The sequence below is a fragment of the Schistocerca nitens genome, chromosome 3 (assembly GCF_023898315.1).
Source record: "Schistocerca nitens isolate TAMUIC-IGC-003100 chromosome 3, iqSchNite1.1, whole genome shotgun sequence".
Lineage (NCBI taxonomy): Eukaryota > Metazoa > Arthropoda > Insecta > Orthoptera > Acrididae > Schistocerca > Schistocerca nitens.
In genome coordinates, this window is record NC_064616.1 from 620,223,031 (window position 1) to 620,250,746 (window position 27,716).

The 27,716-nt window shown below is 41.8% G+C and overlaps 1 protein-coding gene across 2 annotated transcripts in view; it reads left to right on the plus strand.

The window, feature by feature from the left end:
- LOC126248557 (uncharacterized) overlaps positions 1-26,527 on the plus strand; it is a 309,747-nt gene extending 283,220 nt beyond the window's left edge. The window contains exons 11-13 of one of the 2 annotated variants that reach the window (XM_049949644.1): positions 11,192-11,387; positions 19,986-20,113; positions 26,345-26,527. In XM_049949644.1, coding sequence (XP_049805601.1) covers positions 11,192-11,387; positions 19,986-20,113; positions 26,345-26,348 — 328 coding nt within the window. In that variant the 3' untranslated portion in view covers positions 26,349-26,527. Of the gene's footprint in view, positions 1-11,191; positions 11,388-19,985; positions 20,259-26,344 lie in introns of those variants that run through there. The other variant, XM_049949645.1, reaches the window with a different exon arrangement.
- The last annotated feature ends 1,189 nt before the right edge of the window (positions 26,528-27,716 follow it).

Sequence of the window (27,716 nt, forward strand, 5' to 3'; positions counted from 1 at the left end):
AGGGACACAGGCTATTAAAATCTTGAGCTGCAAATTTGATGACTAGGTTAAAATTCCAATCTGTTGACATTTCTCTTGTCATGGAGTAATATGAAAGTAGTTTCTGTGGAAAGACAGGTTTACAGAGAGAACTGACTTCAGTATTTGGTACCTACTGCAGACTGTGTACTACCTTAGACCCTCATTTAACCAAATTTCAAAGGACCCAAAAATAGCCAGTTCAGTTTGACAAAGTTTGAATTAATGAGGGGTTTTTGTAAAAATATACGAGAGTCCACTACTTCTCTTGTTTTCGGCACCAACAAATGAGGGTGCTCTATTTTCATGACAGCTAATAAAAAATAAATACTTTGCATATGTACCGCAGTATTTCTAGTAATTATTTAATTGAGGAAATACACACACTTCCAAGTTGTAGCCATTTATTAGACCACATTCACATATGAAACATGGCTATGTTAACACACAATGTAATTTCACTTTTCCACATGGTCCTCAAGAAGAGATTGTAAACATTTCTCGAAGTGGGTTACCAACTTTTCAATTCCGGATGCATGTAAATCATCTCCTGTGCTATTTAACCATGCGGATACAGCTGTTTTCACCGTCTCATCGTTTCAGAATCATCGTCCACTGAGATCCTCTTTCATCTTTCCAAGCACATGATAATCACATGGCGCTAGATCTGGACTGTGTGGAGGATGTTGCCATATCCCCACTTGAATCACTGCAGCAGCTCTGGCATTTGGTGGGCAGAGCGCAGTCTTGCATTCTCATGCAACAAAATCACACCAGCACTCAATATTCCTCACCGCTTTTCTTTAATTGCCTCATGCAACTGGTGCAACATTTGACATTACAAAGCAGAGTTGATTGTCATGCGTTTTGGCATAAATTCCACATGCACCACACTCTCCATTTGAAAAAACACTCGTGCCGTCACCTTTCCTGCTGAAGGTTGTACCTTGGCCTTCTTTCATTGTGGTGATGGGGTGTGACCCATTCCATTGATGTTCTGTTTGTTTTGGGGGAGGGATTCTGTGTAATCGTAACTATTGGATGTTTTTGTTTGACAGATAAAGTTCATAGATCATGCCAGATAGTTGGCAAGAAAAAGGTCTGACTAACATTCAGAAAAGCAAGAACAGGTATTGGCAAGTTTTCCTGCTCTTGGTAAACTGTTTCACCAACTCAGTTGCAATACAAGAATACAACAGGTAATTTATGGTTAACACTGTATGTCTCCCTGTATGTCTATGCACCACTGATGGTATCGTAGACAACACCAGATCATTTTGCTGAAATTTATTGCCTCAGCTACCTAGGCTTCAGAATTCCATCTCTACTACAGTATTGTGCAGATGGGTGATAACGACTTTGGTTCCAACAACAATGAAGTACATCAAAACTAAACAGCAACTTATCTGTTCTGAATCTTAAATCATTAAATATTGTCTCATTTTCATGGGAGGGCAGGAATTATTTACCATGAGTTTCAGAAGATGCATGGATTTTATGGAAGGAATACAGCATGCTCAGGAACTAGTTCGCCAGGTAGTCCTTTCACTTGGGTATTATGTGTAGGGCAAGGAAGCTTCACATAGACAATAGAGCTGTTTTTACAATTTTTCTACTCATTTGTGGTGCAACCAAAATTTGTTATCCACACTGAAACAAGGGTAAGTTGAAAGGGGCAGGTGTCCTGAAATTAGAATGATGCCAAAGTATACTAATAAAATCATATTTGAAAATATGTTACTATCTGAAACAAGGAAGTTCGTGCAAGGATAATGAAGGTATAGTGGTTGATAGAGACACACAGAAGTGACTGTTGCAGGTAATGGCAATTAAGTATGTATCCGTGTTTGAAGACAGATGCTGTGGCTAATGCAAGTTGAGCTTACCATAATGAACAAATTTGTTAGATGGTGCTAAAACAAGGTGTTTTCAAAGAGATAGAAAAATTGCAGTATCATTTTAGTGATTTGCTTTTTGCTTTTGCATAGAAAAACACATGACCAGACAAATGTAGAACTAGATGTTGTTTATAATGATACTGTGCCATCAGTGAAAACAGTTATGTGAACTGAAATGGGTTCAGCATGTGTTTTTTAATGAGGATCACTCAGGATGCTGGGCAGATCTGGTTACTGAATAAATCATTGAAAATGTCACTCTTCAGGCTTTCCCGGCAATCTAATGACATCTTGGGTTGTCAGGTGTTCTGCGGATGTCAGCATCGTACTTGCATGATATTTCGGTACTGTAGCTTGTAAGCGTCATCAGGTGTGACCTGAGACTGCTACTTGAGTGGACCGAATCCAGTATTTATGTCTGTGGCCTTCCCCCTCCACCGGCGGTTGCAGGCATTCCCTCTGCGGTCTGTGCCCAATCGCTGTGATCATCTTTAACGTTGCCGTTTCGTTTACAGTCTACTGAGGTTCTGGATGTGCCCTCCGCGGTACGTGCCCGTCATTTCCCATCCGCTCTGGTTCTGGGTGTTCCTTCAAGAAGCTCCAGGAAGACAACAATATTGTAGTACTGCCAGCAGACAAAAGGGAACTCTACAGTCATTTTGCAACAGGTGGATTATAATGAGAATGTATGCCGAGTTTCGAGAGACCCTGCATACAGAACTTTGGGGTGTGACCCCACTGACAAGGTGAATAAGACGACCAGGGCTCTCCTGAAGGAAACAGGGATGCCTGGCAAGATCATTAGACAACTACGGGCAAAAGCACCAGTGCCGTGTAGACTACGTATATGGTCTGTCTAAAATACACAAGGAGGGTGTGCCCCTACTCCCAGTTGTCAGTAATATTGGGGCACCTACATATGCAACAGCCAAGTACTTGAAAAATCTGCTGTCTCCGTATGTGTGGGAATGTGTTCACCATATCCGAAACTCAGACTTCCTGCAACGCTTCAAGCGACTATGCATTGCAGATTCAGACATCATGGTCGGTTTTGATGTGGTGTCGCTGTTCACGAGGATACCATTGAAAGACTCCCTAGAACTGATTGTGGATAAATTTGATGGTGCTCTGTTGGACCTGTTCAGGCACACACTGACCTCCACATATTTGCTGTATGGGAACCAATATTATGAACAACCTGAAGGTGTAGCTATGGGCAGCCCACTGTCTCCTGTGGTTGCCAAAAAATTTAATGCCCTATCCTCAAATCTCTCCATAGAGACAGCCAAATATAAACCCACATGCTTCTTCAGGTATGTGGATGACACCTCCGTTATCTGGCCTCATGGGAAGGACAGGCTCAATGAGTTTCTTGAACATCTTAACTTGTGCCACCCAAATATCAAGTTCACTATAGAACTGGAGAAGAATGGCCAGCTGCTGCTTCTGGAGGTACAAGTCAGAAGGAAAGCAGATGGATCAAATGGCCACAGTGTGTATCAAAAACCCACACATGTATCAAAAACCCACACACACTGATTTATATCTGCATGCCAGCAGCTGTTACCACCCTGTACAGAAGAATGGGGTATTTAAGGCATTGGTCCACAGAGCACGTGTCCTGTCAGACCAAGAGAGTCTATCGTCAGAAATAGAGCATCTTAAAACTGTTCTGCAAAACTGGATATATGATCAAACAAATTGAGAGGGCACTCCAACCAGCCACTACACCACAGGTTCCAGAAGCAGAGCAAGATGGAGCAAAGAAGGTGGCGTATGTGCCCTATGCTGGTTCTATTTCTGCCAGAATCAGTAGGATCCTCCGTAAACACAATATCGAGTGCATTTTCTATCCATCCAGCAAGATCAGGGACTGGTGGGGAGTGTTAAAGATGACCTGGGGTTACGGAAACCAGGGATTTATAATATACCTTTCCAAAGTGGCATGCCCTACATTGACCAGATGACAAGAACAGTGGATATTAGGTGCAAAGAACATCAGAGGCACACCTAATAAAGACACATGATGAAGTCAGCCATTGCTGAACACTGTCTAGAACTGGATCATGCCATGAGTTATGAGGTAATCAAGATTCTAGCACAGAAACCCAGATTTTGGGACAGTGTTATAAGGGAATCGATTGAGATAAAAGTGACTGACAATCTAATGAACCGCGACATAGGGCACTGGCTAAGTAGAACCTGGGATCCTGCTCTGGAATTGTTAAAGGAGCACTCCACAAATAGGAGAACGGGAGGCATGGATATGGAAAACAATCACCAGTGGGCCCAAGATGGAATGTCCAGGAGAGGATCAGACAGGTGCGGGCCACAGAGGGAACACCCAGAACCGCAGCGGACCAAAAACGAAATTGCAATGCTCCAGCAGATCACAGTGAGCAGGAGCGAACCTCGGGGGAACGCGTTGTACCTCAGACAGAATTCCATATGCACTAGACCAAAGGTGGGACACCCAGGAGTGGGTCTGGTGAGCGCAGACCACAGGTGGAACACCCAGAACCTCAGCGGATGGAAAACAATGGGCGCAAACTGGAGAAGGAACATTCAGAACCATAGCAGGCCGAAAATAGAATGGCAGCATTCCAGAAGATCACAGCGATCAGGTGCAGACTGCAGAGGGAATGCTTGCAACTGCCGGTGGAGGGGGAAGGCAACAGACATAAATACTGGATCTGGTCCACTCGGGGAGCAGTTTCAGGTTGTACCTGATGAAGGTTATGAGGTATGTTAGTGAAATATTGTGCAAATATGACACTGACATCTGTCAGAACACCCAACAACCCAAAATGTCATTGAAAATGTGCACTGCATGATTATAATTCGTCATCAAACAAATGTGTATGCAACAGCACAGGCCATAGAGGTATTAATCGGAATGGTAGTTGCTCTTTTACAAGATAAGTTGGCAGTGAAATAATTTTCAGCCCAATGTATACCAAATTGCTGAAGATGCACAAACAGGTGCTGCTTTCACCTCCAACGCGTTATTTTGAGCAGTTTAAGTGAAACTGAGGGAATTTTTGCCTTAAGTTGCTACTGCCAGTGAAACATGAATTTATCATTATGCTCCAGAAGCAAAACAACCACCAAGTCAATTCATTGCTTGCCATAAAGCTGCTCCAAAGATGGTTCTATTGGGTGGACAATTTATGCCAACAATTTTTATTGGAGTGCAAAAGTTGTCATGCTCATACACCACTTAGGAAAGTGAAAAACGGTCTCTGAAAAAGACTACAAAGAGATATTGGTCTACTTCAATACGAAATGTAAGAAAATATTGGGTGAAGAACAATTTACAGTTTCCCCCACCCTCCTCAAATTTCATCTGATCATGCTCTATACAACTTCTTGTTTTCAAATCTGAAGAAATGGCTCACAGGTAAAAAATTACAAATAATTTAGTGTGGCTTCATTCCTAACATGGGTGCTTATCTGAAACTTGGCACATAGTCCACTCTTATAGAATGTCATCGAGAGTCACTGAGATTTATTTCCTCATCCAGTGGACACATCTCTATCTGCGATATCACATGCCTTCACTTCAAGTAACACTGTGGAATGAACCGTCCTTGACAGATGAAAACTATGTGTCTGATTAGGACTCAAGCCCAAACTTGACTTTCCCAGGGAATACTATTACCAACTGAGCTACACAGAAACGACTTGATATATTCTCACAATTTCAGTTATGTGAATAAGTCTCTCTTAGTGTTTTCAGTTTCAACCCAGACATTGATGCAAAGTCTGATGACCAGGAACCACCAGTTCTTGTGAGCTAAACAGTGATAATTAAAATTTCTTCCCTCATAAGGATTCAAATTGGCTATCTCAGAATCGTGTGCCATCACAGAAATGCGTGTTAGTGATTTTGATTATGGAAGTGACTGATGCTGTGGTACTCAAAATTGTTTGCGTAATAAGTAAAGGATATTGCCATTTCCTTCAAGAGTGTCTGAAGTACATATGAAACCTACACCAGAAAGAGGGAGGAGGTGTCATATCATGCGTGATTAAAGTGCAGCTACTCACAGAGGTCCAGTGCGGGCTGTAATTATCATATGGCAGCGAAAATTGGTAGATATGCTAATGTGTTAAGGTGGAACAGATCTACGTGGGGAAAAAATTAGTTCCAATTTTGGCCACCAGGTGCAGATATGATGCTGTGAATACAAGAAAGATATATAGAAATGTTTCCATATGTAGGGGTGGGACATGGGCAGAAAAGGTCAAACAAGTGAGAAAGCCATAATGTTTATCTTGCTGTTAACTGCTGTTTAAATAATTTGATGTCGATGAGATGTCACATCCATAAAACTGTGTGATCAACAGTTGTTCACAGCAGTTCCAGTGGAAACTGAGCAATGTGTTCCTGTATAGTGGCTTTCAGATCAGGTAGAGACCGAATGTGCCCCTGGTAAATGTGTTCTTTTAGATATCACCAGAGCCAAATTCACACGGACTCTGATCATGCAGGCCATACAGCTGGGAGACCTCTGGACATAGCACATTCATGGAAGGTTGCATTAAGCTGATCATTCATTGCGTGAACGACATGGGTCTTGCACCATCGTCCATGAAAACAGCGGTTTCCACACATTTGTGCAGACATCATGGTACACCTGACATGCTCTGTGGATGTGTTATCTTCAAAGGACAACAGACTGAGAATAAAGGTGTTTTTGAATCCACACCACAGAGTCATAATGCTCGTACAGTGGCTCTCTGTGCACAACACATGGTTTAACAGTACCTCAAATTTGGCAGTTCTGTGTATTCACTGCACTCCATAGTGTAAAATGGGCCTCGTCACTCCATAGAATGTTTCCCAGCCACGTCATCAACTTCAATCCATGTCAGAAACCGAAGAGCAAATTCAGATCATTGCTGTGCATCATGAGGTTTCAGGTGCTGCACCGTCTCTATCTTGTACTGGTACCAGTGTAAAATAGACCACAAAACTTTCCATAGTGTTGACCATGGGATGGACAATTCACATGACACTGCACAATCACTAGCTATTCCTGGGGCATGTGCTGTATGGTCAGTTTCAGCAACAGCAACCTCCTTCCATGTGCTATACCAGGCTCACTCATGTTTTTCTTTTTCGTTTTTTTTTTTTTCCCATTATCTTCTTCTTCTTCTTCTTCTTCTTCTTCTTCTTCAAATCACTTAATGACATGTGGCCTCTCCTCAGATGTTTTAGTTGGCAATACTCTCTCAATGCAGCACTGTAACTGCTGCCGTTCACATAAAACAGTTTCACTCTCAGGGTACGGTCTCTCTTCTCGATAGCAGCCACACTGTTCACTCATGCTATGGTTTGTCAATTGACAGTGTAGGTGTCATACCATCATACAAACAGTGTGCAGTGATAGATTTGCACCTGGGACCACAGTTGGAGCTATTTTTTTTTCCAGCATAAATTTGTTCCACATAAAGGCATTAGCATATCTATTAAGCTTTGACCATACTTTAATTACAGCTGCACTTTAATTATAACTGTCTGGTATGTCACGTAACCTAAGGCACATCTCACACATACGTCATAAGAAGGCAATGACAAATTATATTCACTAAAAACTTCCATGAGCACAATTTAGGCATTTTTACAACCATCACACTGTCTTTACTTTGCAATGCTTTTTGATATACAGTGAAAGTTGGTTAGTCTGAAAGTACCAATCTTGCAACCCAAGTGTATCTGAAGAGGCAACACTAGCTGCAACAAAGACAGGAACCCACTGCTATCCAGTTAAGAGATTATTGATACACATCTTGAGACTGTGACTTTCTCAAAATGTCTCGGAATAATACTACAAAGTATATGAAATGGAGCAAACACCAAGCAGTTATATGGAAGGTTAATTACGGACTTAAATAGATAGTAATATTTGTAGAAAAGTATGGTGAAACTGCAAAGGAAACCTTGGAGTACTCCAAATAGTCATGATAGCAGATAACTGAACAAATTCAGAATGTATTTCTAGGATTTAACGGGTTCGTATAGCTCTTAAGAAAGTGGAATGAGCAGCTCAGGAAACCTCAAATTAAGATCTTTGGAAGCAAGGCAACATTGAAACTTGCTTGCAGATTAAAATTGTGTGCCAGACTAGTTCATTTTTATCAGGAAATTTCAAAACTGTTCACTCTGCTGCTGAGTGAAAGTTTCATTGTAAAAAAGCAGTGTCATTGATGAAGAACTCTGTTGTGTAAATCTAGAGAACACGTATTAGGAGAAGACTTTGCAACAGTTATACTACCTCCAATGTATACCATGTATAGTGATAATGAGATAAAAAATTAGAGATGTACTGAGGCATGTACCGTATTTTACCAACTATAAGACACTGCAGGCTAAAAGACACACCTTAATTTTTAAGTAGTTTTTTTTAACAAGTTTTACCATTTTTATTATTATATTTAAAAGCCAGACTAAAAAAAATTCTTAGTTTCTAAAACCAAACTGATCTTTAAAATGTCTGGCAATTGTCATCTGAACACTCTCCTCCTCCTCCTCCTCCTCCTCCTCCTCCTCCTCCTTTTTATCATCATCGTTGTCCTCTTCATACAGAAGATGGTCTTCACGGCCATCGAGAGTGTTACTTACACCACACTTGAAAGATTTACAATAGTGTCTTCCCTCACTCTAGACCACGACTATTTTATCCACTTACACACTTGTTTGATTGTAGGTCCTTTTAAAGCTCCCTTCGGTGTGAAGTTGTGCTGGGTTTCATCCATTTATTCCATTCCTCTTTCATATACACTTTAAATAGCTTACTTATTGAGACGTCAAAAGGTTGCAGTTGTGAAGTAAGGCCTTCCAGAATAACAGCAAGCTCTGTATTTCCCTGTCTCAATTATCTCTTTCATAGAATTTTTCAAATGACTCCTAAACTGATCTAGCACAAGAAGAGAATTGTTCTTTAATAAATCTCCTTTCTATCTCTCCCACACTCTGTTAACTGATAATTTAATACCAGCCTTATCCACCAACTGTTGTCATGTACATGAACACCACCACCTGGGAGTATTCCAGAAGGTTTTGGCATTGTTTTGTGCTTGAAAATGAACATTGGATAAAGTTTAGTGCTGTCAGCACAGCGTAAAAAGACAACAGTTTAATGCATTTTTTCATGTCCACTTGTTTTTATAGTTACAGTTTTCGCACTTTTCATGGCAACAGTTCCATTACTTGGCACATCAAACATCAGAGGAATTTCATCCATATTCACTATTTGGCATAAATTCACACTGGTTTTCTTTAGATATTGAATAATAAAACAATGAAAAGATAAGATTTTATCTCCATTCTCATGTGTCATTTCATGAGGTATTTTAGTTTTGGTTCACATGCTAAGTCCATGATGATGCTTCATAACCCCGTACCACCAACCAACTCCACCCTTAACGTCTGTTGTTAAGTTCCACTATAGCACTAGCTTACGACCGTGTATTTGAATCAATTTTGTATTAATTCCAGTGCCATTTTGAAGGTGTCCTGGAATCCATTTCAGTATGTCATCTCCTAGTTTTGGCCATTTTACATTCAGTCCTCTATTTGCACATTTAATCCTTCTAATTTTTTTCAGTTCTTCTTTACTTGCCCACTGATTGTGAATGACTTTCTCTGTCGGTGGGGGCTGAAATGCTGCTCAGCTGCTCTGTTTCCATGTTCTTCTGCGCAAGTTATTACTTTCAGTTTATAGCCTGCATCGTATGAAAACCTTTTATTTTTTCCATTACAAAACTAGCTACTGGCTAAAATATTGTACTGTTACTGATAACACAAATCACTATCAGTTAAAGTTCACTGGCTCAGTAGGTTGCAATGACGCATCATAGGCTAGACAGTGTTCTGGGTTTAAAATGGTGGGGCAGGAGGGAGACAGTACTACCAAGCTTGTGAATCCCTGCAATTCATGTTCGGCGTATCGATTCAGTTCTGCTACCAGTTGAATCCAATGTTGCCAGATAGAGATAGGTTTCTCGTCACACCAAATATATGGCCATTTTTAAGATTGGCGTGAATTTAAAATCAAATATTGAACATTTTTGTATTAATTTACAGTATGACACACCTGAATTTTGGAGGCAATTTTTCGAAGAAAAAAAACGAGCCTTATAGTCCGTAAAATACAGTACTCATTTTCCCCACACTCATAATGTGATTGTAATAGGATACAAAGTTGCTGCTATAAGTTCAAGTATACACTATCGTGCACTGTACAGTAACATGTGGAGTTTATATATGCAGATATAGAAATACACACTCATTCTGTGACTGTGAATAGTGCAAGCTGCTGCTGGTCACGTGTCCACCACTGGACAGCAGGGCACCCGCAGATGTGCAGGCAGTTAGGCATCTGGGCCGGAACCTGTGCAACATTTCTGAAGAGCCAAGCGCACGCTGGCAGGGTTGGCCAAGTGGTTCACCTGTTATTTATTACTGCTATTAAGCTACCTGGCAGGTAGCCTATACAAGCTCCACCTACTAATGCCATAAGTGGCTGTGTTGGAATATCTGGGAATAATGTTTCTTATGGTATCAGAATGTTGGATTTAAAATGAGAGAATTTGGTGCATTTGAAAACTTGTATCCAAAATCTATTCGTTGCACTTACAATGCATCTACCTAGATGCCTAGATACATATTCTGCATACCACTGTGAAGTACGTGTAGGTCCTAATTAAGTATATTTTTTATTGTGTTAACTACTATTTTATTTTTATGGGACTACTTTTTAGACACTTTGTCATCAGCTGCTTTGCACTAAATAATGATCATCTAATGCACTTACATGTTTAATAAATAGTAAAAAAAGGGTGAAGTCTTACGCTTGAGTCTCTTACTTATTAAACACAGAAATATGTCCCATTTCATACATATCTTCCAAACTAGGTCATTTTAGCTTTGTGCTGCTTCTGCTTTCTCTGTCACACTGTGCTTGTTCAGTATAAGAGAGGTGTTTCACACTATTGAAGATGAAGTAGTGCTCATAGCTCTGGTATGCATTTTAGAACCCATGTTTATTAGACTTTATCACTACGAATGATCATTCCTGTCATATTGCTCAGTATTGACCATTCCTCTTGGGACACCCTTATTTCTTTGATCACTTTGAAATACCGTACTTAAATTTCTGATTTAATTAGTGTCCTTTGATTTCTTGGGTTAAAAATGTATTGGCTTTTTATACAAGTGAAAGGTTGTCTCTTCATTTTTAATATTTCTGTAATTTTTTTCCTCCAAGTGGACAGACAGAACTAAAAAAGCCAGATGGTACAATAAAAACAAATTACATAAATGGTGCAGCACAAACAGTATTTCCAGATGGCCATGTAGAGTGGGTCCTGAATGATGGAAGACAGTGTATAATTGATCAGAATGGTGAAAAAACATGGTACTTCCCTAATGGACAAAAGGAAATCCACACCAAAGACCACAAGGTAAGGAAATGGTACCTTTGCGTTAACTTTTACAGGTACATTCTTAAGATAATGGAAAAATCTTTAACTAGTGATGTTACTGTTAAATGTAAGAAATTGACTACAGCAGTATAAGCTTCTAAACCTTTCTGCAATATGTAAGCAATTTTTGTTTTAACATTTCAGTTTGTAAATGTGAGGTTAAACATTGCATACTAAAGATCAACTGGCTAAATGTCTTCTAGTAATACTATTTTGCTCATTTTTCCTGACAAAAGCGGAGCTGGGATGTATGTGACAAACAGGAGTAAACAGGAAGATATTTATGAGCTGTTCTGAGTTGTTGAATAAGAGTAGATGTAGAGGAATCTGATGTACTTTTTTCGGAGTATAAAAATGTTTGCAACAAATGGGACATTGGCACATTTGTAATGAGCTGTGGATATTTCATAAGACAATGCCACAGTGTGAAGTGCTTTTAAACAATATGTGGCCCTTTTAATACTGAGTACTTCTACAGTTAGTTAAATCCCAAATGTGGTAGCAGTGAGGCCTTCAGAACTAACGTATATGTATCTTTGAAAGACAAGTTAAATGAACTGGAGTTATTTGTTGCATATAAGATTAACTGATGCAGAATGCAAGTCTAAACATTATATAGTTGGACTAAAACATATCAGTAGTGGTGGTCTGCGGGATAAGAGAGATCCTATCTGTATCTACATGTGTTCCATCTGCAGATATTAAAGTGTTGTAAACCACTTTAACACGTATGATGCTGGTCTAATGGATCGCTGCCATTACCTATGAACTGGCTAAAATATTTTTTTTTTTTTTTTTTTTTTTTAAGTTATAATTTGTGTGCAGAAATACATAGTTGGAATTTCAAAACATATTTATGTTTATTCAACTTTCTACATTAGATACACATTTTTTTAAACTGCTAGGATTAAATCTTGACTTCACAGGTGAAACTTCAATTTAATAGTAATCATCAGTGAAAAAAAAGTTGGAAAAGAATGGTAGTATTCAAATCTGTAGGTAAACATGTGATCTTTCTGTTTATATTTCGTTTACAGCCAGTTTACCTCTAAAGAAACACACAAAACACAGGACAAAAGCAAAATATTGCATGAATAGTGGAGTATAGTGTGATGAAAACTGAAGCATGGAGAGATACACAATCAAACATTACATTCACTGGACTCTTATGCTCACACTGATTTGCTGATGTACCTGAAGGAGACTCCTTCATAACAATATAATCTGTGGCAATAATGTGATAAACATTTGCGGCAACTCATCCTCAAACCTTCTAGAATAACTAAAATTTTCATATTATGTGTGTTCTCAATCATCAACAGATACTTTATTTTCATCATCTGTAGATTCATAAAGGGCTTTGTAAATAATTTTCTCCTAATGTTTCTCCTCTTTGCTGCACATTTTCAACACACAATCAACATAAAAGCACCCAAAATGCATGAAACAGAGAGAACTCGAATGTCACCTAATGCCTAAGAATCAATAACAAAAGTATAAAAAACAATGAATTGTTCAAGTGATACTGCTACTGCCCTCTATGAAGCCTGCAGACCTCACAGATTATTCCGTTAGCTGTTAAAAATTGGTTCCAAACCATGCAAAAACCATTGTAACTGACTTGACATAACATTTCTTCTGCTGCACATTCCTGTTTCCCACAAGTTATGTAATATTACGTCAGCTGCACGCTAAGTGCAGCACACTAAACATCTGGGCCAACTGTAATTTTTCGTCTGCTTAAGTCGCACCTCAGAATTACAGAATTAATGATTCCACAGACCATCGTCGTGGCCTGGAGCCTGAACCACATTCTTTGCGAGGCATCACCGATTTATTATCGTGCGTGAAACTGAGGCACATCCTAGCCACATTCCTGCCCATCCCTCCTAAAGTGGTATTCTGCCACCCACCCACACACTATCTGTGTCCATCATTATGCCACATCCACTCCCAGCCCCTTGCCACATGGGTCATACCCATGTGGCAGAACCAGGTGCAAGACCTGTCTGATACATCCATTCAGCACATCCAACTCCAGACCCATTACAGTCTTATCCTATCCCATCAGAGGCAGGAACATCTGTGAAAACAGTCATGTTGTATATCAGCTCTGTTGCCCCACTGCAGGTCCGGGGGTTAGAATAGGCCCGAGGTATTCCTGCCTGTCATACGAGGCGACTAAAAGGAGTTTCACATGATTCGGCCTTTATGTGATGGTCTCCGGTAGGGTTTGACCTCCATTCTTCAAAATTTTCCCGAAGAGCGAGCCAATTGGGGAAGGGCGCCTTACAAGGCGCATCGTGTCCATCGTGCATTGACATCTTTAGCCCACTTTCTTGTCGTCGCATTGCAGTCCTGCCCATTCTCCATCTGTTGGGCGAGGACACCTTCCTGGGTGAATTTTCCACCATGCACCATGCACTATGCAGTGTCGATTTCTGCGTCGCTGATGTCCATGGACTTCTTTGCACCTGATATCCAGCACAGTAGCCAATCCATTGTGGTGGGGCTGCCATGTACCCCCGACTACACAGGGATCGCTCTGCTGATGCCTGTGCTGTTACCTCCCCACGTATGCCAAGGGGTAGATGCCCATTCCCCTGGGGCGTCGGGACTCCCGGCAATGGCCGTCCTGCCAGGTGGCCTTTGCTGCGGCTGGGTGGTGCCCGTGGGGACGGCCCCTGGTTGGAGTGGGTGGCATCAGAGCGGATGACACGCAATGAAGTGTAGTACATCATCTCTTGCTGTTGGTGAAACACCAGCAGTCTCTAAGCGATCACAAACTCAATTCAATGCACAGAAGTACAACTCCAAATCGTTCCCCTCCTTGGCCACACCATGGGAGGGACGTCAGGCTAAGGATGGCAGTGGATCTTATTCACCCTGGTACCTTGTAAGTTCGAGAGCTGATGGGCAATCTTTCATGATGATGAAGCCTCAGTTTTTTGTTGAGCATTTAGAGGACAAGTTTGGGGAGGTGGAGGGCTTGTCCAAAACGAGATCTGGGTCAGTCTTGATCAAAACAGCATTCTCTGCCCAGTCACGGGAGTTATTTCCTTGTGACAAGCTCGGGGATGTTTCTGTAACCAATATCTTACATATGGTCCAGGGTATCATATTTCACAGAGACCTTCTTTTGCAGTCCGACGATGAGCTGCGCACCAGTGTAGAGCGGCTAGGTGTAAATTTTGTCTGGCGTGTCCACGAGGGTCTGAAGGATAATCAGGTTGCCACCACCGGTGCCTTCATCTTGGCCTTTGAGGGCGATACTTTGCCCAAGAAGGTCAAGGTGATGGTCTACCGGTATGATGTAAAGCCCTGTATCCCTCCCCCAATGTGACGCTGGAAGTTCATCCATATGTCTTCCCGCTGTACTTCCAGCATCACATGCCAATATTGCGGACGCCCATCACATCCCAATACTCTATATTCCCCAATTTGTGTCAAATGCGGAGAGCACCATTTGCCTTACTTGCCTGACTGCAGGATTCGCCAGAAAGAAAGGAAAATCATGGAGTACAAGACCCTGGACAGACCTTCACTGAGGCTAAGAGAAAATATGAATGCCTGCATCCTGTGCGTATGACATCTTCTTACGCCGCCGCTATAACAGTTCTGGCACCATCAGCTCTGCCAACCCAGGTCACCTCTCAGAGCCGGAAGACTACACCTGCCCCCTTGATGGTGGGGGCATTTCTCTCCCTGTTGCTCCTGCACCACCTACTTTGGGAGCTACACCCCCACCCAACCATCGGGGACGTCCGTCCCCACTTCTAAGCCGGAGAAGTGTAAGTCTTCTACGGCTTCTCTCGCTAGGAAGAGGTCCCTTGGGTCACTCCCTTCCCAGGTTTATTCTAGTGGGAAAGACGACACCTGCCAGTGGCTGAAGAGCCAAAAAGCAGCTGGTCGTAGGGCTTCACGCTCATCCTCAGTCCCGGAGACTGAGCCAGTGAAGTCCTCCCAGCCAGGGCAACCCAAGGAGCAGCGAGAGAAATCCAAAAAGAAAACCCCTAAGACAAAGGAATCTGCTGTGGCACCCACACCACCGCTATCTACAAGCTCTGCAGCTGAGAATGGGATGGAGATTTTGGCGTCCGCTGAGGACCAAGATCTCGCCAGACCCTCAGACAGAATGGATATAGACTGCTCAGGCAATAAATAGGTGGCAGCAGGTGACTCCGAGGTGTTAACTGCCTCATTGAATGTTCCATGCCTTCCCCGTCTCACGATGTCATCCTTCAGTGGAATTGGGGCGGTTTTTTCCACCGCCTGGCTGAGCTACAGCAACTGTTATGCTTTACACCTGCTATCTGCATTGCCCTCCAGGAAACCTGGTTCCCAGCAATGTGGACCCCTGCCCTCCGCGTCTATAAGGGATATTACAGGAACCGTAGCGACTATAATCCAGTGTCAGGCGGAGTCCTAAACTCGGTCTGTAGTGAACATGTGCCCCTTCAAACCCCTCGTGAAGCTGTGGCTGCCAGAATGAGGACAACACAGGAAATAACTGTCTGCAATGTATATCTTCCTCCAGATGGTGCAATACCCCTGAATGTATTAGCTGCACTGATTCATCAACTCCCTAAACCTTTCCCACTTCTGGGAGTATTTAATGCCTATAACCCCTTGTGTGGTGGTACTATGTTTACTGGCCGAGGCAGATATGTCGAAACTTTACTGTCGCCATTCAACCTCTGCCTCTTAAATACTGGGGCCGCCACACATTTGAGTGTGGCTCATGGTAGTTACTCGCCCATTGATTTATCAATATGCAGCCCAGGACTTCTCTCATCTATCCACTGGAGATCACATGGCAACCTGTGTGGTAGTGACTCCTTCACCATCTTCCTGTCACTGCCCCAGTGTCAGGCACACGGACGCGTTCCCAGATGGGCTTTGAACAAGGCGAACAGGGGAACTTTCACCTCTGCTGTCACTGCTGAATCTCCCCCACATGGTAACATAGATTTTGATGGTTAAGCAGATGACTAGCACAATTGTTTCTGTGGCAGAAAATGCGATCCCTCGCTCTTTAGGGTGCCTGAGGTGTAAGGCAGTCCCTTGGTGGTTGTTGGAAGTCGCTGAAGCAATTAAGGAGCATCGGCGAGCTCTACAGCAGCACCCTTCCCTGGAGCACCTCATAGCATTTAAACGGCTCTGTGCCCGTTTTCGCTACCTTATCAAACAATGGAAGAAGGAGTGTTGGGAGAGATACGTCTCCACCATTGGGTGCCACATGTCACCTTCCCAAGTCTGGGCAAAGATCAAACGTGTTTTCAGGTACCAGGTCCCAACAGCTGTTACCATAAATGGTGAGTTATGTATCAACGCAAACGCGATTGCCTAGCACTTTGCTCGAGCCTCTGCGTTGGAGAATTACTCCCCAGCGTTTCGCACACTAAAACGGCAGCTGGAAGGGAACGTCCTCTCATTCACTACACGCTGCAGTGAATCTTATAATGCCCCATTTACAGAGTGGGAGCTCCTCAGTGCCCTTGCACATTGCCCCGACCCAGCTCCTGGGCCTGATCGCATCCACAGCCAGATGATTAAACATCTCTCATCTGACTACAAGCGACGTCTTCTCATCATCTTCAACCGGCTGTGATGCGATGGCATCTTCCCATCGCAGCTTAAGCAGAAGTGCTGGCAGCACCTCAATGCCCTCCATTGCCTGAGCAACACCAATTGGGGTACAGATCACTGTACAGTGCTGCAGCTCAGCAGAGGCCTTGTCCAATCCTGAATTGACTATGGGAGTGCGGTTTATGATTTGGCAGTGCCTTCAGCATTGCATTTATTCGACCCTGTGCACCACTGCGAGGTTCAACTAGTGACAAGAGCTTTTAGGATGAGTCCGGTGACCAGTGTACTGGTGGAGGCTGGTGTCCCTCCACTGCAGATCAGACATGCACAACTGCTCGCCAATTACACAGCACACATTCATAGTTACCCTGAGCATCCGAATTACTGTCTCCTTTTCACACTCGCAGTAGTCCATCTCCCGCATTGGCTGCCCAGATCGGGGATAACGATTGCAGTTCGTGTGCGGTCCGTTCTCTCCGAATTGGAGTCCTTCCCTTTACCACCTCTACTCGTGGTCCATTCACGTGCACCTCCATGGTGTGCGCCTTGGCCGCAGCTTCATTTGGACCTTTTGCACGGCCCTAAGGACTCCGTTAACCCCGCCTCTCCGCTGTCACTTCCTCTCGATTCTTGACGTGTTCCGGGGCTCTGAACAGGTTTACACCAACGGCTCAATGGGTGATGGTCACGTAGGCTTTGCATATGTTCGTGGAGTACATATTGAGCAGTGCTCCTCGCCAGTTGGCTGCAATGTTTTCACTGCAGAGGTTGCGGCCATATCTCGTGCACTTGAGTTCTTCCCCTCATGCTCTGGCGAGTCATTTCTCCTGTGTACTGACTCAATGAGCAGCCTACAAGCTATAGATCAGTGCTACCCTTGCCACCTTCTGGTAGCGTACATTCAGGAGTCCATCTATGCCCTGGAACAGTCCCGCCATTCCAGGATGTTTTTGTGGACCCCAGGACACGTCGGAATCCCCGGCAACAAACTTGCTGATAGACTGGCCAAACAGGCAACGCAGAAACAGCTTCTGGAGATAGGAATCTCCGAAGCTGACCTGCGATCTGTCTTACACCACAGTGTTTTCTGGCTTTGGGAGACGGAATGGCATAACAGCACGCACAACAAACTGCGTGTCATTAAGGAGACTGTGAATTTGTGGAAGTCTTTCATGCATGCCTCTCGCAGGGAATCAGTTGTCCTCTGCTGGCTCCGCATTGGCCATACGTGGCTAACGCGTGGTTACCTGCTCCGTTGTGTGGACCCACAACAGTGTTGCAGTGGCTCCCAAATGACAGTCATCCACCTCTTGCTGGACTGCCCACTTTTAGCAGCTCTGTGGCAGACTTTAAACTTTCCCAGCACCCAACCTTCGGTGTGTGGCAACAATGCCTCAACAGCAGCTTTAGTTTTACGTTTTATCCATGAGAGTGGGTTTTATACTTCGATGTAGGTTTTAGCGCATGTCCTTTGTTCCTCTGTGTCCTCCACCCTAGTGCTTTTAGGGTGGAGGTTTTAATGTGTTGCAGAGTGGCTGACCTGCCCTTTTTATTCTCGTGGTTGGCCAGCACTGTAATCTGCTTTCATGTTTTACTCTCTTCTGTTTCTAGCGTCTCTCTGTTGTTTTCTTGCCCTCTTTTGTTCCTCCTAGTGTTCGTTGCCTTCCCTTCGTTCTTGTGGCTTTTCCTTACTTTCCATTTTGTGTTACATGTTTCGTTTATTTTATTCTCACACTTGTGGCATTGTTTCATTAGGAACAAGGGACCGATGACCTCATGGTTTGGTCCCTTCTCCCGGCTTTAAACCAACCAACCAACCAACCAGCTCTGTTGAGCATCATCTGGATCCTTTTCCGAACACTAGCTTCTCTGAACTTCGTAAATGGGAATTGTCCTTGCAACATACTTTTTTGTTCCTGTAGTCCTCTTGGCCTCAATCTTCATTAGCCTCCCATCTCCATGACCCTGTCTTCACTCATCTGTCCTCTATATCATTGTCGTCATGCAGTACACAAACTCATTGGTGCTGGTGCCAGTGTCCTCATCACACTCCTATCCCATGCACCTCCTTCCTCCAAACCAGGGGTAGTCAACTTTTTTTACCTACCACCCAGGTTTGTATCTCTGGTAGTAGTAAAATCGGTTCCACTGTAATTGTGATTTATAAAGGAGGGGAGTAGCTTTACCCTAAAAAACTTGTAAAGCGAGGAACAGCAAGTTGTAGCATATTATAATAATTACTTACAAAATACTACTTGAAAATTTTATGAAAACCTAATGAAAATGTTTTTGAAATTTCTACTATCTGCCGTCCACCACGGAAAGTGGAATGCCCGCCAGTGGGCATATTGACCAGATTGACTGCCACTGCTTTCAGCTGTCAGCCTTCCTCCCACTCCCCACCTCCTTTCTCCCATGACCCACACCACTCCCTTACACCAACCAGGCTGACAAGCAACTTAACAAGAGAGTGAAATACCTGTGTTAAGTATTTTTTAATGTAGTAACATTACACTAATATGTTACATAAATTGCATGTTCAAATTTTCTGTAGCAGTGTGTTTGTCACATTTTTCTGTGTAATAAGTGTGTGTGCACACACGATATGTATGATACTTATCATTCCAACCATTTTTTATCTGTAATCAGAATTCAGAATTATCAGTATGTGATCATTTGAATTATTAGTTTTTGCTACAGAAACTGACCCATATAAGTTACAGTGATATTCAGTATAGATACTTTGTGTAAATAAGATTTTTATAATCAGAAATTTCTTTATACCTATTTAGTTGTGTGCCTGTTACAGTGAAAGGAACTGGAAGAAAAAATCAAACCCTTATAGCACCACCAAACCTTTATAGTCATGTAAATTTTATTTCAGTTCTAAGAATGAACTACATGATATTGATAATTCAATTTTTCTTGTTGTAAAACAGTATGGCCAACAATTTTCCCATAAATTAAATTTGGTGTTTTTACTTCTAGAGACGGGAGTACCCAGATGGAACAATCAAATATGTTTTCCCTGATGGTAGTATGAAAACAAAATATGCAAATGGCCGCATCCGGGTAAAAGATAAACATGGAAAACTTATAATGGATTCAGACTTGCAGTAAGATAATGTTAATGACACTGGTATTTATTTATGTTACAATAACTACTGGAAAGTTGCTTTGTAACTTGTGTAAAAATTCTGTATATAACTATGGTCAAGGCATATGACAAAAAGAGGAAAAGCAGTAAAAAATGTGAAACGCAACGGCATACAGATAAGTGAATTATTACTACTTAGATAACCAAAAAGTTTATTAAAAATTTGTTTTATAACCAGTGATTTGTTTTAAAAAAAATTACCACATGAGAAAGATCTTTGAAAACACACTTCATTGAGTGAATGTTACCATAACAGTTTCTTAGCCAAGAGAACATTTTATTGATAATTAAAGTGCAGATAGTTTCAACCTGAAGACAGTAGGTGGCTAACAATCACTGTGACTCAGCAGTTGTAATTGTGTTGCAAGTGAGTACTCTTCATCTTGTATCTGAATGTCTCACACACTTCATATAAATACTGTTAAAGTTAAGTGTCAGACTCACAATACAAACCCATTTGGGGAAGAATGAAAGTTAAGAGTACTAAACTGTACTTAAAATTCACACACATTTGGTACATGTATTACACACACACACACACACACACACACACACACACACAGTGAGCATATCATATGTTTATATTTTAGTGCCGGACAAAAAAATTCAGGAATTACAAAACAGGCGTAAAGCTTTTGAGCTAGCTATTGACACCACTAAGATCCCCTGTTCAGGGTTGCATTTTCATATGTAATATGGCAGTGTTCATCAATGATACCTCACTACTCTTGAAGAGACAAGCAGCTGATATCCAGATTGTCATTAAGTATATGCCACATAGTAATGTATTTGACAATAGGAGTATCTTGTGTGTTATGAGGTAGCTTCCCTGTACTATCAGTAACATTATGCTTCAGGTGCCAATACAATTACATCCTCATATGCAACAGATCGAACTTCAGGAAGAATATAATAATTCCAACTACAAAGAAAGCAAGTGCTGATAGGTGTGATGTACTGAATCGTCATTTTAATGCCATGGTTTCAAAATACTGACAAAGATTATTTACAGATGAATAGAAAAACTGGTAGAAGCTGACTTCAGTTAATATCAGTTTGGATTCTGATGAAATGTAGGAACATGCCAGCCCTGACACCGGCTACAAGCGCTTTTCACTTGCTGTGTTAAAAGATAAGTAATTTAGCTAGTAATTAATTGTTTTTGCTGTCTATTCCATAGTATTTACGTGCATTAGTGTCAGTTTTTATTTGCATCTGAATAAGATAAGTGAAGTTTCTATTTAGGACAGTTCCGAGTGTACGCAAACGTTTGTTTACATTCTTAACTGACGTTAATTACGTGGGATTATAAATTAATTCAGTGCACAATACTTAGTATTTGCGATTATTAGTGTCATTTAGGCTCAATACATTGAAGGTAGTAGTTTTTATACGTTTTATTAGGTTATTTTTCGCGTGAACGTAAACGTTTGTTTACATTGTCAATAAGATGGTTAATCAGTTTAATTTAGTGTACAATACTCAGTATTCACGTTTATTAGCGTAATTTAGACTCGATACTTTGAAGGTAGCAGTTTTCATACGTTTTATTAGGAATAGTGATACTGACAGTGATTTCTAACCTCACTTGTATACGTTTCACTAGCGCAACCTGTGATCATAAACAGTTAAACAAACGTATAATATGTGGTAAATTAGTATTGCACTACAATATCTGAGTAAATCAGTGTTACAATACAATATCTGAGTAAATCAGTGTTACAATACAACTTCTAAGCCTTATTACATATGGTTTAGTTAGCAGAAAGCTAACTCACCTCGCCGTCTGCTTAAATTCCTTAGCTTGTTGTGGGCTTCAGTGATCGTGTACTGTAAGCCCATCGGTTCCTATAAAGTAGAATTTGTATTTGTGCTTTACATTCTGAACTCTTATTGTTAGCTAAAGGTTTTGTTTTGTACCTGCATCTGTCAGTATACAATACCCAGTGTTTATGTTTATTAGTGTCATTTAGACTCGGTACATTTAAGGTAGCAGTTTTTATAGTTTTATTAGGTCATTTTCGCATGTACGTAAACGCTTGCTTAAATTTCAAATACGGGGGATAATCAGTAGGTGCAGCTTACCATAGGTCATTGTTTAATTCGTTTATAATATTCACTAGATAGCTCATAGCAGTTTCCTGTAGGTGACTGTCTTATTCTTTAGTATTCACTAAATAGCCCCTAGTAGGAAAATAAGCACCAGATCTCACTTCTACCATAAATTTTTATTTTCATTATTGAGTGTCCTTTCTGCCAACTAGAGTGTAGCTGTCAACCTTGTGTGACAGTAGGTTTCCTTAAGTTTTTTTATAGTAAATCAGTTATTAGCTAGATGGATAGGGACTGTGTCTGTTGTTTGCAGATGCAGGAGGAGTTGGCCAAAGTCCAAACGCAGCTGGAAGCTTTGTTGGCCACATTCAACAAGCTCCAGAGTGCCACATTGAGGTGCAGTGGGGATGGGGTGCCTGGGGCAGCCTCTGCTGTACTAGATGTGCAGGGGGGGATGTCTCAGCTATCTGTCACTGAGCCGACCTCAGGTGCGACTGAGCCGGCTGGCCCACTCTCACCTCAGTGTGGGTGGCAGACTGTGTCGAGGTCTTGAGCCTCAAGGCGAAGGCTGCATGGGGGAAGCAGGCTCCTGCCAAATCCCATGCACTTTGCTAATAGATTCAGTGTGCTATCTGATGCTGGGGAAGAGGGGGGATGGGGGAGGAGGAGGGGGGAGGAGGAGACTGAACCGAATCAGACTGCACCTTCTGCCAGGATAGTGGCTGCTCCTTCAGCAAGGTCCGGACAGGCACGTGGGGGTAGGTGTTTGTTAGTTATTGGGAGCTCCAATGTTAGACGGGTCATGGAGCTCCTCAAGAACATAGCAGCTAGGGCGGGGAAGAAGCCCAACGTTCACTCGGTGTGCTTGCCGGGGGGCCTTGACCAGGATGTGGAAGAGGCTCTTCCGGCGGCTATCGAGTGTGCGGGGTGCAGCCAGCTGCAGATTGTTGCGCATGTCAGCACCAACGATGCCTGTCGTCGGGGTTCCGAGGAAATCCTTGGGTCCTTTCGACGGCTGGCTAAATTGGTGAAGGCGGCCTCCATCTCTTGAGGAGTGGAAGCCAAGCTGACGATCTGCAGCATCGTACCCAGGGTGGACCAGGGTCCTCTGGTTTGAAGTCGAGTGGAGAATATAAACCCGAGGCTACATCGACTCTGTGACAAAAATGGTTGTAGATTCCTCGACCTACGCTATGGGGTGGAAGGTTGTAGGACCCCCCCTCGATAGATCAGGGGTGCACTACACACAGGAAGCAGCTACATGGGTAGCAGCTACATGGGTAGCACAGTACTTGTGGCATGCACATGGGAGTTTTTTGGATTAGGTTCCTCCCCATGGGAAACCGCTGGCCCGAAAAATTACCAGTTCATGGCACTGATGTGGGTGTTATTATAATTATAATGGACATGACTGTAAAAATTGTTAGTTCGCCTAAACAGGTCATTCCAAAGGATTTAAATACGCTTAATCTCATGTTAGTAAATTTTCGAAGTGTCTGTAGCAAGATCCCTGAGTTAATCTCCGAAATAAACAGTAGCAATGCCAATATTGTATTAGGTACTGAAAGCTGGTTGAAACCAGACATAAAAAGCAGTGAAATTTTGAACTCTTGATTGGACAATGTTTAGGAAGGAGCTATGGGAGGTGGTGGTTTCATTGCAGTAAAAAGCTGTTTAAATGCAGTTGAGATCGATACTGTGTTGGACTGTGAAATAGTCTGGACAAAGCTGTCAGCATCCACAACAAACGTTGCAGAATATTTCAGGGAAAGTCTTGAGTACATAGGAAGTAAATATCCAAATTATCCATTAGTTATAGGTGGAGACTTTAATCTATCATCCATTGACTGGGAAAATTGCATGTTTATCACAGGGGTCAGAAGCAAAGATTCATGTGAAGTTAATCTAGGAGCACTCTCAACATACAACCTTGAGCAATTGGTTAGAAAACCAACTCGAGATGGTAACATATTAGATATCTTGGCAACAAGCAGACCTGATCTTTTTGAGGAAGTTAATCTAGAAGAAGTTATTAGTGACCATAAGGTCGTTTTGGCTTCTATGTCAGTGGAAATTGCAAAAAAAAAAAAAAAAAAAAAGGCGTAGAGTTTTCTTGTTTGGGAAAGCAAATAAAAATGTCATTAATGAATATCTTCGTAGTCAGCTCCAAGCATTCACCGTGGGACACAAAGATATTGAGCATCTTTGGTTGGAATTTAAGGGTATTGTCTACCATGTGCTAGAGAAGTATGTGCCTAGCAGAAGTATAGGGGAGGGAAAGGATCCACCTTGGTACAACAAACATATTAGGAAGTTGCTGAAAAAAAAGAGAATTTTGCAGAGCCATTTTAAACGTAGTCACTGCCCTGCTGACAAACAGAAATAATTCGAAATGAAAGCCGCTGTCAGAAGGACAATGAGACACTCTTTTAACGAATTTTAAAGCAATATTTTATCTGCAGATTCTAAAAATAACCCCAAAAAATTTTGGTCATACGTAAAATCTATGAACGCTACAAATAATTCAATACCTTCTCTTGCTGACAGTATGGGTAATGTAACTGATGATGATAAACAGAAGGCCGAAATTCTAAACCTAGCTTTCAAAAACTCATTTACGATAGAGGACTGCAGCACCATTCCCCCTTTCAATTATCGGACAAACAAAAGGATGGCTGACATAGTGTTTAGTGTATCTGGGTTTTCTAACAGACAGGGAGCAGTATGTCGTCCTGAACGGGGTCACTTCAACAGAAACAAGAGTAACTTCAGGTGTGCCCCAGGGCAGCGTAATAGGTCCTCTGCTTTTTATGTTTTACATAAACGATCTGGTTGATGGTATTGACAGCGGCATTAGACTGTTTGCCGATGATGATGTAGTCTACAGGATAGTAGTATCACACGAAAGTTGTGAACAAATCAATGAGGATTTGCAGAAAATAAATGCGTGGTGTAATGACTGGCAGTTATCTCTCAATATTAGTAAGCGTAACCTACTGCATATAACAAGGCAAAAATCCCCATTAATGTAAGAGTACAAAACAAATGATCAGTCTTTGGAAGCGGTAACATCAGTCAAGTATCTGGGTGTGACTATTCGAAATGATCTCAAATGGAATGATCGGATTACATAAGTAACGGGTAAGGTGAACTCTAGATTGTGGTTTATTGGTAGAATCCTGAAGCGATGCAGTCCTTCAACAAAGGAAATAGCTTACAATACGTTAGTTCGTCCAGCCTTAGAGTATTGTTTGTCTGTATGAGATCCTTACCAGTTGGGTCTGATTCAAGAGATTGAGAAGGTCCAAAGAAGAGCAGCAAGATTCGCGACTGGTACATTTAGCCATCGTGAGAGCGTTACAGATCTCATAGAAAGTTTGAAGTGGGACACACTTGCAGGTAGGCGACACGCTAAACAGAAGGGGCTGCTCTCTAAATTCCGAAATCCAATCTTCACCGAGGATGTAGAGCATTTATTATTACCACCAACTTTCAAATCGCGTAATGATCATCATTCAAAGATAAGGGAAATAAAGAGTTCTTACTGAGGCATTCAGACAGTCGTTTTTCCCTCGTGCGATCCGCGAGTAGAACAGAGGGGGGAAATATGACTTTGGCACGAATTGTGCCCTCTGCCACACACCGCGTGGTGGCTAGCGGAGTATATATGTAGATGTAGATGCAAGGCACAATGGACCCTATGACTTATCTTAGGAAATACGTAAAAAAAAGATAAACATATTTATATAGCATTCCGGGATTCAGAGAAAGCATTTGGCAGTGCTGCCTGGAATACACACTTTTAGATTCTGGAAGTAGCAGGGGTAAATTACAGGAAGCAAATGGTTATATACAGTTTGTACAGAAACTAGCCTGTACATATCAGGGTTGACGAGCATGGAAGGGAGTGAGTCAGAGTTGTATCCTATCCCTGATGAGCAAGCAGTAAAGTGCAAAAAGAAGAAATAAACATTTTGAGGTTTTCAGATGACATTGTATTAGAGGCATTCAATAATTAGTGCAACACACTTTTTTTCTAAAAGCATATTGGTTTTTTTTTTCATGATTTCAATACACAATATTATTTCACACTCTTTTGGCTACACAGCCTTATTTTTCAACCTAATCTCTGTTCAAGGTGATGGCCTCTCATGCAACCTTACTGGGAGGGCCTGTATACCCACATGATTCTACTCTACTGGCCAAAGTCAGAGCCAACAACAATTGTTAGGGTAATTGCAAAAGCTCCATTGCCATCCTTCACCAGGTATGGAATAGAAAACTTGAGACTACCCCGGGATGATGCTAAGATTTCCCAACTTCTTTTAATCGACAACAATAATGCGTAAACTGAAGTTTGACTATATAACTGGTTAAGACCTTATGTACTGTTTCTCTTATGAGTACCAATAAAGCCAACTTGCAGTGAGGCTAATTTACTACTGTCATTGAATAATTGTGGAAAATGGAATCTGCCTGTGTTTGTTGTAAATATACCAGTTGAGTTTAACTGCTCATTTTTATTTGCAACTTGTACAATATTGTCCAAGAGCCTGAACAATTTTTAGCATGGCATTTGCTTCTAATAGCTTTTAGATATCTTATCTGTGGATGCAGATAAGCTGGTAAACACTTCAAAATTAATTAATTAACTTTTTGCCAGAAGAAATGTCTTCCATGGATACTATAAAACTGTGTGGCTTTGCAGAATCTGCAGTTTCTTCTAAACAAATACCTACTGGCAGTTTGTATTACTTCCACCACAAGTAATGAAGTGCCTTAACATGTTTTACTGTTGTGTGGGTGCACCATTCCTAGCCTTGTGGTGAAACATCCATAGCTAAGTGTGTGGCAGTCAAGGTGTTAAAGTTGGCCAGATAGTGGTGCTATCAACAGCTGTATTCATCACTCACATCCTCCTTTGGTTGCTTCTGCCAAATCATCAGTGTATTTTATGATGCTCTTATGCTGTCATTAAATAACAATGAAGAGGAAGTAATTACTGTGGTTACTAATATGAAGACAAAATAGCATTAATGTTGCAAATTACCAAAAAACTGATTAAATTTGTCCTGTACTGGTATTCAAAATACTAATTTTTCATGGATATAGCTTTTGTGTGAGCTGTGGTGCCATCAGTGTCGTGTAATGGTCAATGTCACTGGCTGGCGTGCTGTGGGTCACTGAATAGCAGCAATCTCCACCCAGGGTGTTTACTCTGACTGTACATTGGTGTCACAACAGGTAATATGCCACATTTGGCCAATGTATACTTGGAAAAACCCAGCAATAGTTCAAGAACAACAAAGAGAAGCTTGATAACTGGGACAAATTCCAGGCCAAACTGAAGAAAACATTTGGCAACAGTCAGCAGCAAGTCCTCTTAACAGAACAACACAGGATGAATGTTTTTTTCATAATCCAGATTTTTGTAGTTTCAAATCATGAAATCAAGCTTGTTAGCCTCCATGACCTGATCAAATGGTTTGTGAGAATCTAATATTTGCTGT